This window comes from Ranitomeya imitator, chromosome 3, assembly GCF_032444005.1.
Source record: "Ranitomeya imitator isolate aRanImi1 chromosome 3, aRanImi1.pri, whole genome shotgun sequence".
In the NCBI taxonomy this organism is placed as follows: Eukaryota; Metazoa; Chordata; class Amphibia; order Anura; family Dendrobatidae; genus Ranitomeya; species Ranitomeya imitator.
Genome location: NC_091284.1, coordinates 490,396,788 through 490,414,856, shown reverse-complemented (window position 1 = coordinate 490,414,856; position 18,069 = coordinate 490,396,788). Strand labels below are relative to the sequence as shown.

Sequence of the window (18,069 nt, the reverse complement as noted above, 5' to 3'; positions counted from 1 at the left end):
TCTCCGTACAACTGGTATATGGATCAATACAGCAGGGTCCAATTTCTCTGAACAGAGGCTCATTTTGCTCCTGACACAGTAATTAATATAACTTAACATAATTGTCCCATTTCAACTAGGTTTAGTCCATAGGCTCTGATAGGTATGAGAAGGCAAACTGAGTTTTACTTATGCTCCCCAGATCCTGCTGCACTATGTCTCTGCCGATGCTCCAGTCTTTCTACATCAGCTAAAGCAGCGACATCATGAAAAAAGTGCTGCAGACAATTAAGAATTCAGCTGCTTATGCCATCTATACCTTCAGAGTCACTGAACTCAGTGGTTGGCTGCCGGACCGTTAACATGTTGTCACCACTGCAGTCAGAGATCTGAACAGGGGCAAGGATACAGCGCTGGACCTGAAGAAGGTAAGTAAAGCTCAGCCTGTAGTTTTACTGAGTCTATGGGCTAGAGTTAGTAAAAAAAGGGACAACCCATTGAAAGATGCAGCTAGAGCAGGACAGAGGGGTCTCAGAGAAACATCTACTTTTTAAAAAAAATATGAATCACAGTAAAGTGAGCTACATTACACTAGCTTCAGAATCATCTGTATATTGCACAAGAACGAGATGCTGGCAGACATACAGCTCTGGCAAAAATTAAGAGACCACTGCAAAATGTTCAGTTTGTCTGATTTTACTCTTTATAGGTATTTTTTTGAGTAAAATGATTCTGTAAACTTCTGACAACATGTCTCCGAATTTCCAAACAATACATTTTTTTTCTGGCAAAGAAAAATGGTCAAATTGAAAAAAAACAGTGCTTTCAGACCTCAAGTAATGCAATAAAACAAGTTCATAATCATTTAGAAACAACAATACTAATGTTTTAACTCAGGAATATTTTGTGGAATAACCATGATTTTAAATCAGAGCTTTCATGCGTCTTGGCATGCTTTCCACCAGTCTCACACTGCTTCTGGTGCAAAAATGGAAGCAGTTCTTCTTTGTTTGATGGCTTGTGACTATCCATCATCCTCTTGATTACATTCCAGAGGTTTTTAGTGGGGTTCAGGTCTGGAGATTGGGCTGCCAATGACAGGGTTTTGTTGTGGTGGTCTCTTAATTTTTAACAGAACTGTATATATAAACTGGGTGAAATAATTATCGAACACGTCACCAATTTGCTAATATATTTCTAAAAGTTCTATTGACATTGAATTCTCACCACACGTAGGTAACAACCCATCCAATCCACACAGGCAAAGTCCATAAATGAAATTATGTGTAATAATGAGAAATGGCACATGGAAAAAGTATTGAACACATGAAGAAAGAGAGGTGCAAAATGCCATGGAAGGTCATGAAACCATCTGAAATCTATCAGTAATTAGAAAGCAATTCTACCACTTAGTGAATAATATTATTAGCTGGTCCAACTGATGACTAATAAAATAGGTGTCTCATTACCAAGGTGACACACAAGAAACATGATGGGATAAATCAGTAAGGCTACTTTCACACATCAGGTTTTTGGTTTCAGGCACAATCCGGCAAATTTGCTAAAAAACGGATCCGGTGTACATAGTGAAAAAACAGATGCAAACTGATGCACCGGATCCGTTTTTTAGCTGGATCCGGCTCTGTGTACTACGCATGTTCTTTGAGTTCCTGAGAGAGAGAGAGAGAGAGAGAGAGAGAGAGAGAGAGATTTCTCCATGCCAGACTCAAAAACAAAGCTTCTGGGCATGCTCAGTGTGTTAAAAATGGATTCGGTCGCCGGAAATGCTTTCACACATCAGTTCCATGCGTTTATTGCCGGAAACGTCCCTTCAGGCTTTTTCGCCGGACACAAAAAACGTTGCAGGAGACGTTTTTTGTGTCCGGCAAAAAAGCCTGAAGGGACGGATCCGGCTCACAACGGATGAAACGCATGTCCGTCAGGCACAATCCGGCAGTAATACAACTCTATGGGGAAAAAACGGATCAGGCGTAAGAAAAAAACTGATCCAGATTGTGCCTGAAACTGCCGGATTGTGCCTGAAACCAAAAACCTGATGTGTGAAAGCAGCCTAAGCTGTCTCAAGACCTTTGTAAGATTGTTGTTGGAAAATATACTGATGGCATTGGTAACAGAAGAATTTCTGAGCTACTGAAGGTTAAGGTACCATTACACTAAACTATTTACCAATGCAATGACCAGGGGCTCCCCACAAGATTTCAGACATAGGAGTAAAATCAGAAGAGTTGCCCAAGAGCCAAGAACCACCTTTGGAGAGCTACAGAAAGAACTGAAATCAGCAGGTACAATTTTTTCAAAGAAAACTATAAGTAACTAACCACAGAAGACTCAATTGCTAAACAAAAAGCACAATCAAGAACTTTTAAAGTTTGCTGAAAGGGAACCTGTAACCACTTTTTTGCTCTATCAGCTAAAAATATCATTTAATTGCTTGTCAGGTATGCATTCCACATCTAGATTTGAAAACCCCTGACACCCCATGCATCACCCATAAAAACCTTTCTAATTTGTTCCGCACTATATGTTAATCTGTTCAGTCTGGTTCGATGGGCGTTGCCTCTGTTCCCTCACTCCACCCCTCCTCGGCTTGCTGTACGCATTCTTCGCTGTGAATCTTGCAGAGCAAGTACAGATTTTGCGCGTGCGCATTGCAATGTGACCTCGCGTGTGCACAGTATGCTTGCCCAAAGGCGGGCAAAGCCAAAAAGCAGTATGGCGCAGTACTGGCGCATGCGCCATACTGCTTTTCAGCTTTGCCCGCAATTAAAAAGGTTTTTATGGGTGATGCATGGGATGTCGGGGGGTTTCAAATGTAGATGTGTAATGCATACCTGACAAGCAACTAAATGATATTTTTAGCTGATAGAGCAAAAAAGTGGTGACAGGTTCCCTTTAACAACAATTAGATAGTTGTCTCCCATACTGGAAGAATATGGTCCAGTCAGATGAGACCAAAATTGAACTCTTTGGATGCCATAATACACAACATGTTTGGAGGCCAAAAGGCACTGTATATCACCCCAAAACACTTTACCAACAGTAACATTTGGAGGTGGGAACATCATGCTGTATGGCTGTTTTTCAGCATATGGCACTGCCAAACTTCATATGATTGAAGGAAAGTTGAAAGATATTCTTGACAAAAATCTGCTGCCAAATACCAGGATGATGAAGATGAAATAAGTGTGGACATTTCAGCAAGAAAAATGATCCCAAACATACAACCAAAGAAACTATAATTTGGTTTCAGAGAATAAAAGTATTGATGCTAGAATGGCTCAGCCAATCACCTGACCTGAATCCAATGGAAAATTTATGGAATGAACCAAAGCTCATAGAAGAAGCCAACGGAACCTTCAGCATTTGAAGAGTGTTTGTGTGGAACAATGGGCAAAAAACACACCTCAACACCACTTGGAGCTGTCTTAGCAGCTTCTTAAAGGTCAACGACAATCTATATTATACCAATAGGAACCCTTTATGTACTAAAGATAACAGATAAAATATAACTTTTAATTAATATACCAATTAAAACCATGCCACAAATACAACCAGATAAACACATAAAACACACAACCGTGCACTCTGGGATAACCCTGCCAAACAATACCTCTTAGTACTGCCTACCTATCCGTGGAGGTTGGCACCCTAAATACAGATACGAGATTGGCGCCCCCACTCACCGTCGGCTGTCCCTATGTCTCCTAGTATGGTTCCTAATATAGGTGTCACACACAGACCAGCACTTACACTAGACAGGAAAAAGATAGGCAGACTAACTGGCTGATTGTGTATATATATATATATATATTTATGAATAATCATATATATAAGCTAGGTTTGTGACAGGGTGAGATACACGGACTAAAGACCAACAATGTGCATAAGTAAACAGAGGGTTATCCCAGAGTGCACGGTTGTGTGTTTTATGTGTTTATCTGGTTGTATTTGTGGCATGGTTTTAATTGTCATATTAATTAAAAGCTATATTTTATCTGTGTTATCTTTAGTACATAAAGGGTTCCTATTGGTATAAAAAACACACCTCAACAAAAGCTTTTGTATGAATAAATTAAATTTCAGTGAACATGTTAAATACTTTTTCTCTGTGTCATTTCTCATTATTAAACATAACTTGATTTATTGAGATGTATGGTTTGATTAATTTGTCTGCATGGATTGGATGGGTTGTTAACAAATTTCAGTTGTGTTACTCTTATACTCATAAAGGATCTGCACACAGTGCAAAGCCAGAACAAAATTCTAAGGAGAGTCATCCATACACCCTTGAAGGCACAAAGTGGAGTGCCTCAAAAAAAATTATGAAAGTGTACTTACACTCATAAATGCTTTGCACACAGTGCAAAGCCAGTAAAAAATGATTAGGAGGGTCATCTAGTCATCCAGAGACCTTTGAGGCAACAACTGGTGGGCCCATTCAAATATTGAAGATTAAAAACACTTTATGTGCTGCTGTCATCTGGTGTTGTGGAAAAGTCAAAGCTGATCCAGGCTTGGTTCATTTTTATCAGAGTGAGCCTGTCAGCACTTTCTGCTGACAGCCCAGAGCGCCTGTCTATTATGATACCCTCCAACGTCACTAAAAACCCGCTCTAACAAGATGCTAGCAGCAAGTCAGGACAACATCTCCAAGGCATAGAGGGACAGCTCATGCCAGGTGTCCAGCACTGAAACCCAATAGTTGTAGGTCACAGAGGAATTAGAGGGTATGCTGGTTTTGTCAGCCAGGTATTGCTTGACCATCCTTAAAACTTTTCCCTCCTTGTCAAAAATATCCAGTCATCAGGGCATTAATGCTGTGAGGATGTCATGAAATTGGCCCAGGCCTTTGACAATGTACCACTGCCTTTGATGTACCTGGCTTGTGTCTTCCTCGCCTCTCCTCCTTGATTGGGCAAGGAAGCTTGCCCCTTACTGTTAGCGTTGTCTGATGGTGATTTTTTCAACATATTTTCCACAATGGCCTAGTATAGCCCCATTTTAGTAGACCTCGCCACCTTAGGAAGGAGAGATAAAAGGTTCTCCTTTTAGCTTTGGTCTAGCAGGGTGAACAACCAGTACTCTTTTTTTTGGACAAGATAAATGTAATGCTTGAATGCTGCAGCCAGGATCATATTCCTCACCAACCGTTACACCGATGCCTCTAACTTGTGCCAGTTATTGCACTGGTTACACATCCACTCCAGAGTGCAATATAAACTTATCACTCTCACCCACAAAGCACTCCATGGTTCAGCACCACTCAACATCTCCTCCCTTGTCTCAGTGTACCACTCTTCCTGTGCCCTCCGTTCTGCCAATAACCTAAGATTAACATCCTCAATAATCAGAACCTCCCACTCCCGTCTCCAGTTGTGCTGCGCCAATTCTTTGGAATGCACTACCCAGGACAATTCAATTAATCCCCAATACCCACATTTTTACGGGTGCCCTAAAAACGCATTTCTTCAGACTGGCCTACTGCCTCAACATATTTTCTAACTATCTCTGTGTTGCCCATTCAAAATTTTCTTTATAACCAGGACCCTTGTATCATCTGTTCTCACACTGTTAATGCATGTAATAGCCCTTTGTGTCTGTACTTTTACACATACTGGTTGGTTACCGCTTCATGTAGCATTACATGAATACCCTATTTATTACATTATGGCCGGCGTCACACTCAGCGCATAAAAATACGGTCCGTAATTTACGGGAGTAATACGCTGAAAAGTCCCCAAAATAGTGGTCCGTATCTCCTCCGTAGGCAGGGTGTGTCAGCGTATTTTGCGCATGGCATCCTCCGTATGTAATCCGTATGGCATCCGTACTGCGAGATTTTCTCGCAGGCTTGCAAAACCGACATACGGATATACAAGGGATCCATGTGCTCAAAAATAATAAAAACATATGTACTGTCTATATATATATATATATATATATATATATATATATATATATATATATATATATATATATATGTTAGTGAGACACACATACAGTTAGGGCCAGAAATATTTGGACAGTGACACAAGTTATGTTATTTTAGCTGTTTACAAAAACATGTTCAGAAATACAATTATATATATAATATGGGCTGAAAGTGCACACTCCCAGCTGCAATATGATAGTTTCCACATCCAAATCGGAGAAAGGGTTTAGGAATCATAGCTCTGTAATGCATAGCGTCCTCTTTTTCAAGGGACCAAAAGTAATTGGACAATGGACTCTAAGGGGTGCAATTAACTCTGAAGGCGTCTCCCTCGTTAACCTGTAATCAATGAAGTAGTTAAAAGGTCAGGGGTGGATTCCAGGTGTGTGGTTTTGCATTTGGAAGCTGTTGCTGTGAGCAGACAACATGCGGTCAAAGGAACTCTCAATTGAGGTGAAGCAGAACATCCTGAGGCTGAAAAAAAGAAAAAATCCATCAGAGAGATAGCAGACATGCTTGGAGTAGCAAAATCAACAGTTGGGTACATTCTGAGAAAAAAGGAATTGACTGGTGAGCTTGGGAACTCAAAAAGGCCTGGGCGTCCACGGATGACAACAGTGGTGGATGATCACCGCATACTTAATTTGGTGAAGAAGAACCCGTTCACAACATCAGCTGAAGTCCAGAACACTCTCAGTGAAGTAGGTGTATCTGTCTCTAAGTCAACAGTAAAGAGAAGACTCCATGACAGTAAATACAAAGGGTTCACATCTAGATGCAAACCATTCATCAATACCAAAAATAGACAGGCCAGAGTTAAATTTGCAGAAAAACACCTCAAGAAGCCAGCTCAGTTCTGGAAAAGTATTCTATGGACAGATGAGACAAAGATCAACCTGTACCAGAATGATGGGAAGAAAAAAGTTTGGAGAAGAAAGGGAACGGCACATGATCCAAGGCACACCACATCCTCTGTAAAACATGGTGGAGGCAACGTGATGGCATGGGCATGCATGGCTTTCAATGGCACTGGGTCACTTGTGTTTATTGATGACATAAGAGCAGACAAGAGTTGCCGGATGAATTCTGAAGTGTACCGGGATATACTTTCAGCCCAGATTCAGCCAAATGCTGCAAAGTTGATTGGACGGCCCTTCATAGTACAGATGGACAATGACCCCAAGCATACAGCCAAAGCTACCCAGGAGTTCATGAGTGCCAAAAAGTGGAACATTCTGCAATGGCCAAGTCAATCTTCAGATCTAAACCCAATTGAGCATGCATTTCACTTGCTCAAATCCAGACTTAAGACGGAAAGACCCACAAACAAGCAAGACCTGAAGGCTGCGGCTGTAAAGGCCTGGCAAAGCATTAAGAAGGAGGAAACCCAGCGTTTGGTGATGTCCATGGGTTCCAGACTTAAGGCAGTGATTGCCTCCAAAGGATTTGCAACAAAATATTGAAAATAAAAATATTTTGTTTGGGTTATGTTTATTTGTCCAATTACTTTTGACCTCCTAAAATGTGGAGTGTTTGTAAAGAAATGTGTACAATTCCTACATTTTCTATCAGATATTTTTGTTCAACCCTTCAAATTAAACGTTACAATCTGCACTTGAATTCTGTTGTAGAGGTTTCATTTCAAATCCAATGTGGTGGCATGCAGAGCCCAACTCGCGAAAATTGTGTCACTGTCCAAATATTTCTGGCCCTAACTGTATATATATATATATATATATATATATATTTTTTTTTTGAATATTTCATCCAGCGCGAGATAGCTTAAAAGCCGGTAATTCAATTGCCGGCTTTTGCTATCTCCTTCCAAAACCCGACATGATATGTGGCATGGTTTACATATAGTAAACCATGTCATATTCCCATTTTTTTTTTTTGCATATTCCACACTACTAATGTTAGTAGTGTGTATGTGCAAAATTTGGCCATTCTAGCTATTAAATTAAAGGGTTAAATGGCGGAAAAAATTGGTGTGGGCTCCCGCGCAATTTTCTCTGCCAGAGTAGTAAAGCCAGTGACTGAGGGCAGATATTAATAGCCTGGAGAGGGTCCACGGTTATTGCCCCCCCCTGGCTAAAAACATCTGCCCCCAGCCACCCCAGAAAAGGCACATCTGGAAGATGCGTCTATTCTGGCACTTGGCCACTCTCTTCCCATTCCCGTGTAGCGGTGGGATATGGGGTAATAAAGCGTTAATGTCACCTTGCTATTGTAAGGTGACATTAAGCCAGATTAATAATGGAGAGGCATAAATTATGACACCTATCCATTATTAATCCAATAGTCTAAAATGGTTAAAAAAAACAAACACATTATTATAAAGTCCTTTAATGAAATAAAAACACAGGTTGTTTGAATATTTTATTATTCTGGTAATTCACCTGAAGACCCTCGCTCTGTGACAAAGAAAAAATAATAAACCAACAATATACATACCTTCCGAGGATCTGTCACGTCCCACGATGTAAATCCATCTGAAGGGGTTAATTTTTTTTACAGCCAGGAGCTCTGCTATAATGCAGCTGTGTTCCTGACTGTAAAACCCCAGCAAATGAATGGAAACTAGGTCAATGACCTGTAGTTACCTTCATTCGCGGTGAGGCGCCCTCTGCTGGTTACAATAGCAAGGTGACATTAACCCTTCATTACCCCATATCCCACTGCTACACGGGAATGGGAAGAGAGTGGCCAAGTGCCAGAATAGGCTCATCTTCCAGATGTGCCTTTTCTGGGGTGGCTGGGGGCAGATGTTTTTAGCCAGGGGGGGGGCAATAACCGTGGACCCTCTCCAGGCTATTAATATCTGCCCTCAGTCACTGGCTTTACTACTCTGGCAGAGAAAATTGCGCGGGAGCCCACGCCAATTTTTTCTGCCATTTAACCCTTTAATTTAATAGCTAGAACGGACAAATTTTGCACATACACACTACTAACATTAGTAGTGTGGAATATGCAAAAAAAATGGGAATATGACATGGTTTACTGTATGTAAACCATGTCTCATATCATGCCGGGTTTAGGAAGGAGATAGCAAAAGCTGGCAATTGAATTACCGGCTTTTATATATATACCTATTCTATGTGTACACATTTATTTTACCTATTCTATTGTAAGCTGTCAGTGTGATTTTACTGTACACCGCACTGAATTGCCGGCTTTTCTCTCTAACACCGCTGCGTATTTCTCACAAGCCACACTACTGGTCTGTGTGTAATCCGTATTTTTCTGGCTTCCATAGACTTTCATTGCCGATTTTTTTTGCGCAATACGGTGACAAACGCAGCATTCTGCGATTTTCTATGGCCGTAGAAAGCCGTATAATACGGATCAGTAAAATACGGCAGATAGGAGCTGGGGCATAGAGAATAATTGGGCCGTGTGTAATGTGTGTTTTACGGATGTATTTTATGCGCTCATACGTCCGTAAAACTCGCTAGTGTGAGACCGGCCTATGGCTGGTCCATGCAATGAAAGCAATTGTTACCATCCACCTTTCGTGTCCCCTATTTCCTCATAGATTGTAAGCTTGTGAGCGGGGCCCTCAATCCACTTGGTATCTGTTGATTTATGTATTATTATTATTATTCCGGAATGTCTTTTATTTTCTGTTCAAGTCCCCTCTAAAATGTAAAGTGCTGCTGAATATATTGTCGCTATAGAAATAAAATTATTATTATTACTATTATTATTATTAATAATAATGTGTGGGTCATGGGAAAGGCAGTGGCACATAAAGTCGGCTATATGTACCAAACTCCCTACAGCCAACACATCCCTGTCTCCACCATGATGGCTACTCTCCATCCTTTCCTCCTCTTTTATCTCTCCCTCCTCATTACCCTCCTCAGCCCATCAATGTAGGAAAGATGGGACAAAGCTTGTGTAGGTACCTGCTCATGTTATTCCTCCTCAGCCTACACCTTCTCATTGCTACCCAATCTGCACTAAGCAGATGAGATGATGCTGGTTGTGTCTCCTGTATTCCTTTAACTCCACCTGGCAAGCATGCAAAGCTTCAGCTTTAATTTTGAGCCGTGACTGTTTAAGTAGGCATAGAAATGGGATTGTTGCTCTGATTATGGCATCATTGCGGCTGACCATCTTTGTGCAGTCTTCAAAGTCTTGGAGAACTGCACAAATGTCAAGACAGTGGTGTCACATGATGGTACCAATCATGGACCCAGTCTTTCGGCCCACCAAATCGGGTACTTAGATGAGATGTTGGTCGTGATTAGGTTATTAGTGGTCAAACCCCTGCTGAACATGGCATGGCACAGGTTGAAAAGGACTATCTTTTGTCTCAGAACTCTCTTTAAAAAAGTCCCAGACTGGAGAACACCTAACTTTGTGACAGAGAACTTCACGAGTGTCGGTGCTCTGCGGAACAGTTGCCTGTCTTCTCCCTCTGGTCACCGCACTAACCTTTCCTGCCTGTTTTGTTATTTTGTTGCTGAGGATCCCTTCCCCTCGGCACTGCTGACCTTGCTCTGCCTGCCAGCTTCCCAGGTTTAGTCAGTGACTTTGTCAAACACTAACTCGTCTTCCACCACCGCATCCTAGTTCTCCTGAATTGGTGACTTAACAACAACCTGACTTATTGGCAGGGCCGGCATCAGCACCCGGCGCACCTGGGCAAATGCCGGGGCCCTAGAGAGAGAGGGGGGCCCACTCACGCTGTCATAGATACAGCTGGGAGAGCAGAGCAGGAGATAACATGCTCTCTCCGCCCACAAAGTCACTGCTGGCTGCGTTCTCTTAACCCCTATGTGCCAGCTCTGACACAAGCATCTTCTCACTCAGTCAGTGCAGCCAGGCAGGCACACATAGGGGTTAAGAGAAGGCAGCCAGTGTGACATTGTTTGTGGGCGGAGAGAGCACGTTCTCTGCTCTGATCTCCGCCCCTGGCTGGCTGCAGTGCTGCTGAAGTTATGAGGCAGATTCAGGAGGAGCTCCTAGTCCTACCAGTGCCTGAGTGAGTGGCGCTGCTATATACTACGTGGGCTGTGCTGCTATATACTATGTGGGCTGCGCTTCTATATACTACGTGGGCTGCACTGCTATATACTACGTGGGCTGCACTGCTATATACTACGTGGGCTGTGCTGCTATATACTACGTGGGCTGCTCTGCTATATACTACGTGGGCTGCTCTGCTATATACTACGTGGGCTGCGCTGCTATATACTACGTGGGCTGCGCTGCTATATACTACGTGGGCTGCGCTGCTATATACTACGTGGGCTGCTATATACTACGTGGGCTGCGCTGCTATATACTATGTGGGCTGTGCTATATACTACATGGGCTGCTATATGCTACGTGGGCTGCTATATACTACATGGGCTGCTATATACTACGTGGGCAGTGTTAAATACTACATGGCTGTGTTTATATGCGATCATGAATCGGGGTATGTGTTAAAGGGGGGACCCACTGAAACTCTTTCGCCCGGGGCCCTCAAAAACCTGGAGCCGGCCCTGCTTATTGGCAACTGTGTCTCATCATCTGCCTCCTTAAACAAAATGTTATGTTCTCCGCAGTCATCTTCCTGTGAATGTGGCTGCTCTACGTTTTGTGGATCACTCCTACTGTCTCTCTTGGAATGTGCAGGATGAGAGGACACAATCAAGAAATTATGTTTGAAAGAGCTCTTCGGAGTGTCCTAGTGTGGTATCACTGGTCTCCTGGGACTCAACATGGTGAGAGGAAAGAGGATCAGGGTGAGGATTAAGTGATTCAGACTGTTGACTGGTGAGACTGGACCGTATGAAAAACTTGATGGTGCTGGCAAGCATGCTGGAAGCATTATCTGCTATCCAACTAACCATCTTTTCGCACTGGCGTGGCTTCAGAAGTGGTGTCCTGTGCCTCCCTGTAAAGTTAGACAGAAAGCTATGTGTTGTGGATGGGCATCTTTCTAGTGCTCCAGCAATAGGCGTAGTAATACCTTCCCCACATCCTCGGTGTCTGAGAGCATCATCATCACCACTTCCACTTCCGATCCCTTACATCTCGCCTTATGCATTTTCTAATTTCTGGGTCACTGAAAACGAAGTTTCTTTTATTAAATGTAACTACATTTTTGCAAGGAACCAAACAAATTGGTCAACTGCAGCAGGCCAAGTGGTTTTTAAAATGTTTTAAACCATTGTAGTTTTGCACAAAGCAGGTTAAACTATATGGATAACAATATTCAATTTTGGAACAAAAAAATTTGGTCAACAGTAGCAGGCTAGGAGTTTTTTTTAAATGTTAAGCCACTGTAATTTAAACAAAGCAGGTCAAATTGTATGGATGACAATAACCAATATTTGTAACCAAAAAAATGTGGTCAACTGTAACAGGACAAGCAGTTTTCAACAATTTTAAATCACCAGAGTTTTACACAGAGCACGTAAAACTATATGGATGACTAATTGAATCCAGAAAAAAATGTGAACTTTTTTTGGAGTTTTATATTCCACCGAAATGTAAAACTAAATACATTAAACTGTACACATGACTAATTGAATCCAGAAAAAAAATGTAAACTGTTTTTCCTATTCTACTGTAGTGTAACACTAACCACATTAAACTGTATGAATGACTAAATTAATCTATAAAAAAAAGTTTGAACTCTTTTTTTGAGTTTTATATGCCACCTAAACACTAAGAATGTTAAACTGAATGGATGACAATTTAGTCAATTTTTTCACCCATTAAAAAAAAAATAACGTGGTCACGTGCAGCAGCTATATACAGTATTTGGCAACAGACTGCAAAGCCCTTAGCCCTGTCTAGAGGGTGTATTCTGCCACTCTCCCTACTCCTGCAGCTGTCCCTAAGCTAATTGCAGAATGTATCTGATACAAACAGCAAAGCACAGAATTAGCCCTTAGAAGGACTGTTAGTACAGTCATGGCCAAAAGTATTCACACCCCTGCAATTCTGTAAATAAGGCAGCACACTGCAGCGCTAAAACATGTAAACTTGAAAACACGAACTTTGAACTGCATTACTGCACTAGAAATATGAAAAATGAGAGCTTTTAGCGCATAAAAATGGTCAATTTTATGTGTACCTGGTAGCCCCTTTACGGCATCTCTCTTATACCAGGTCCTAAACTAGCCTTACCTCGCTGAGAATAAACGTCTCCATCTGAATGGGTACATGTGAAACCTCTTCTTAGACTAAAATTCTCTCTCTCTGTGGAGGGGTATTGGACCTGCTGTAATTAAAACACCTGAAGCTAGGAGGCGGAGTGCACGATCAGAAGGCTAAAGAATACATTTCAAAAACCTGACCGGCACATCCAAACATAGACCAAGTGTGAACAGGTGCTGAACCTAGAGTCGCCAACTCGTATATAGTTAAGTAAATAAGGCAGCACACTGCAGCGCTAAAACATGTAAACTTGAAAACACAAAATTTGAACTGCATTACTGCACTAGAAATATGAAAAATGAGAGCTTTTAGCGCATAAAAATGGCCAATTTTATTTGTACCTGGTAGCCCCTTTACGGCATCTCTCTTATACCAGGTCCTAAACTAGCCTTACCTCGCTGAGAATAAACGTCTCCATCTGAATGGGTACATGTGAAACCTCTTCTTAGACTAAAATTCTCTCTCTCTGTGGAGGGGTATTGGACCTGCTGTAATTAAAACACCTGAAGCTAGGAGGCGGAGTGCACGATCAGAAGGCTAAAGAATACATTTCAAAAACCTGACCGGCACATCCAAACATAGACCAAGTGTGAACAGGTGCTGAACCTAGAGTCGCCAACTCGTATATAGTTAAGTAAATAAGGCAGCACACTGCAGCGCTAAAACATGTAAACTTGAAAACACAAAATTTGAACTGCATTACTGCACTAGAAATATGAAAAATGAGAGCTTTTAGTGCATAAAAATGGCCAATTTTTTATGCGCTAAAAGCTCTCATTTTTCATATTTCTAGTGCAGTAATGCAGTTCAAATTTCGTGTTTTCAAGTTTACATGTTTTAGCGCTGCAGTGTGCTGCCTTATTTACTTAACTATATACGAGTTGGCGACTCTAGGTTAAGCACCTGTTCACACTTGGTCTATGTTTGGATGTGCCGGTCAGGTTTTTGAAATGTACCCCTGCAATTCTGTCAGATAATACTCAGTTTCTTCCTGAAAATGATTGCAAACACAAATTATTTGGTATTATTATCTTCATTTAATTTGTCTTAAATGAAAAAACACAAAAAGAATTGTCCTAAATCCAAATTGGATATAATTCCACACCAAACATAAAAAAGGGGGTGGACAAAAGTATTGGCACTGTTTGAAAAATCATGTGATGCTTCTCTAATTTGTGTAATTAACAGCACCTGTAACTTACCTGTGGCACCTAACAGGTGTTGGCAATAACTAAATCACACTTGCAGCCAGTTGACATGGATTAAAGTTGACTCAACCTCTGTCCTGTGTCCTTGTGTGTACCACATTGAGCATGGAGAAAAGAAAGAAGACCAAAGAACTGTCTGAGGACTTGAGAAACCAAATTGTGAGGAAGCATGAGCAATCTCAAGGCTACAAGTCCATCTCCAAAGACCTGAATGTTCCTGTGTCTACCGTGCGCAGTGTCATCAAGAAGTTTAAAGCCCATGGTACTGTGGCTAACCTCCCTAGATGTGGACGGAAAAGAAAAATTGACAAGAGATTTCAACGCAAGATTGTGCGGATGTTGGATAAAGAACCTCGACTAACATCCAAACAAGTTCAAGCTGCCCTGCAGTCCGAGGGTACATCAGTGTCAACCCGTACTATCCGTCGGCATCTGAATGAAAAGGGACTGTATGGTAGGAGACCCAGGAATACCCCACTTCTTACCCCGAGACATAAAAAAGCCAGGCTGGAGTTTGCCAAAACTTACCTAGAAAAGCCTAAAACGTTTTGGAAGAATGCTCTCTGGTCAGATGAGACAAAAGTAGAGCTTTTTGGGCAAAGGCATCAACATAGAGTTTACAGGAAAAAAAAGAGGCATTCAAAGAAAAGAACACGGTCCCTACAGTCAAACATGGCGGAGGTTCTCTGATGTTTTGGGGTTGCTTTGATGCCTCTGACACTGGACTGCTTGACCGTGTGCATGGCATTATGAAGTCTGAAGACTACCAACAAATTTTGCAGCCCAGGGCCCAGTGTGAGAAAGCTGGGTCTCCCTCAGAGGTCATGGGTCTTCCAGCAGGACAATGACCCAAAACACACTTCAAAAAGCACTAGAAAATGGTTTGAGAGAAAGCACTGGAGACTTCTAAGGTGGCCAGCAATGATTCCAGACCTGAATCTCATAGAACACCTGTGGAGAGATCTAAAAATGGCAGTTTGGAGAAGGCACACTTCAACTATAAGGGACCTGGAGCAGTTTTCCAAAGAAGAATGGTCTAAAATTCCAGCAGAGCATTGTAAGAAACTCATTGATGGTTACCTGAAGCGGTTGGTCGCAGTTATTTTGGCTAAAGGTTGTGCAACCAAGTATTAGGCTGAGGGTGCCAATACTTTTGTCTGGCCTATTTTTGGAGTTTTGTGTGAAATGATCAATGTTTTGCTTTTTGCTTCATTCTCTTTTGTGTTTTTTCATTTAAGACAAATTAAATGAAGATAATAATACCAAATAATTTGTGTTTGCAATCATTTTCAGGAAGAAACTGAGTATTATCTGACAGAATTGCAGGGGTGTCAATACTTTTGACCATGACTGTATGCTAGTTCAGCATCAGCACTAGTATCAACACTACAGCACTAGACAATGCTCGTCGAGTGCCGAGCACATCCGAGCGCCAGATGCTCGAGTGATATCTAAGTATCACCAAGCACATTCACTGATCCCTACTGAACACCTTTTATTACCATATCTACAATTTTATTGTTTATTATAAAGATAATAGGATAAATTGTATCTTACCCTTTGACGCACACGATAGAGACTGCTTGTTAATATGTCCTTCAGCTGTGAAACTTCTTCTGATGAACATCTCCTTTCAAATTTATCTTTTCTGTAAGTTCTAGAAATAATGACAATACATAATTGCTTGCAACCAGTCAGGTTTAGTAACAATTCTATTGAAGGTCCCAGCAAAGAAGCTGGTAAAATAATGGTATTAATATGAAGCATTTCTGTAGTAAATGTAAATTTAATACGCTAATTGTTCACATCCTGGATCTATATGTTATAAATACTTGTGCACAGTCCATATCATTTAGGTCTTTTGACTTTATCAACTATTCATCTTAGTTTGTTTCCTGTATAATATTGAATGGTTATGTTTTGCATGTATAAATGTGACCTAATTATCTGGCACCAAATGGTTGTTATCAGGTCTTTTAAATCCTGGAAGGTAGGAGATGGCACTTTCACGAGCTGAACTTGGTTTTCCAGTGTATCCCATAGATGCTCGATCTCATTGAGGTCTTGGAAATTTGGAGGCCATGTTATTTGTTGGAACTCTGTGCCATATAACTAGTAATGAGCAGACCCGTGGATGTTCGGTTTTGGTTTGATGAAGCAACAGTGAAAGTTTGGTTCGGGACTGAACTTGACTATGAACTCGATCCCAATAGAAATCATTAGGGACCCGAACTTCAGTGCTTCAAAATGGCTGTAAAATGGTGATAGTAAGGGCTAGTCGGCTGCAAAATTAAGCCAAATGGGGATAAGAAGCAGGAAATAAGCCCTGCAAACAAATATGGATAGGAAAATGGATTAACATAGAATAAAAATAAAGAAAAAAATTATAATCTTGAACAAACAGGCAGAGGTACAAGTGGAGAAAGAGATTGAGGAAGACATGGTGGTATAGGTGGAAGAGGCGGAGTAGGAGGAGGTAACCAACACTGTTTTTCTTTTAATCTATTTTTTGAGGAAGCCTCAAAAAAAGTGTAATAATCTGCTGGCCACACTCTTTCTGTATACAGGCCATGTAATACTCTGCAATTTTTGATTTGAAAACAATGAGGAGAGCATCAAATATATATGGCCGTGTTGGTGGTCGTGGTGATGTCGCTGCTGCAAGGAGAGAGCGCATTGGTGATCTGTGTCTGCTATGAACACAAATGAAAGGCCTTCCTCTGCAGCATACAGGTGACAGTACATTGTGTGTAATTTCGTAGGCCCAAATATTGTTGGATGAATGGTGAGGCCAGAACACTAGAAGTGGTATGAGATTGGTTGGCTGAGGGTGCCTTCAGTCTCTTTGCTTTGTATTCCACCAGGTCCCCTATTGAAAGTGCAGATTTGGCACCAGCGGCTCATGGTCTTCCACCTCACCCCCTTGCAAGTCAGGTAAGCAGTCTGAGCCCCTAGTCATGCAGCACTCACTTTTGGGCTTTTATGTCTCTGCTGGCTGTGGTTCCATGGCCCATCTCACTGGCCCTGCCCCACAATTCAAAGAGATTGAGTGCACTGATGCCCAACCACTTGTTCTGTTGGAACATGATTATGTGGGAGGGGTATTCCAAACAGTCAGCAGACCACTACAGCACATCTCTCATGATGATGATGACGAAACACAGGTGCCAGCTTCTGAAGCTTTCTGATATGTGTGGAGTCTGAGCTGCAGCACGCACAGTGGAGTCGATCTGCACAACAACACCACTTCAAGATCAAGTGGGCCTCAATGTGTGTGCTGTGTTGTGCTGCTTTGAGTAACCACAAACATGGCCAGTGCTGATAACGCCATCACCATTACTATCCCACTTCTATGCCTCATAGAAAAACAAAGCTTCAAACGATGGTGGATGAGGTGGTGGCACTAGAGGAGAAGGAGGAGGAACAGGGACCAGTCGCACCATTATTAGGCCAGGCATCTGGGCATGTCTTGGAGGATGGGTCCCTTTATCAAAAGCGGCCAGGTACACAAATGTCCAGCCAGGGTACAGTTTTGGAGGATGAAGAGGAGGAGGATAAGTGTCATCTGTGTTCACATCAGGGTGGCACTCAAACCAGCTCACCGGCATCACTAGAGTGTGGCTGAGGGAATACCGAGAAAACAAATTGATACAGAGGACTCAGACTGTACACCTACCACTAAGACAGGTTGTTTTTGCCTCTGGCTGCCTGGCACACATGAGGCAAAATATGCTGCTGTGCCTGCACAACTACTGCCAAGTTGACTGG

The 18,069-nt window shown here is 41.8% G+C and overlaps 1 protein-coding gene across 1 annotated transcript in view; it reads right to left on the bottom strand.

The window, feature by feature from the left end:
* SLC9A4 (solute carrier family 9 member A4) overlaps positions 1-18,069 on the bottom strand; it is a 126,819-nt gene that overhangs the window by 3,491 nt on the left and 105,259 nt on the right. Inside the window, exon 9 of the mRNA XM_069757626.1 lies at positions 15,859-15,958. Within this exon, the coding sequence (XP_069613727.1) occupies positions 15,859-15,958 (100 nt within the window). The remainder of the gene's footprint in view (positions 1-15,858; positions 15,959-18,069) is intronic.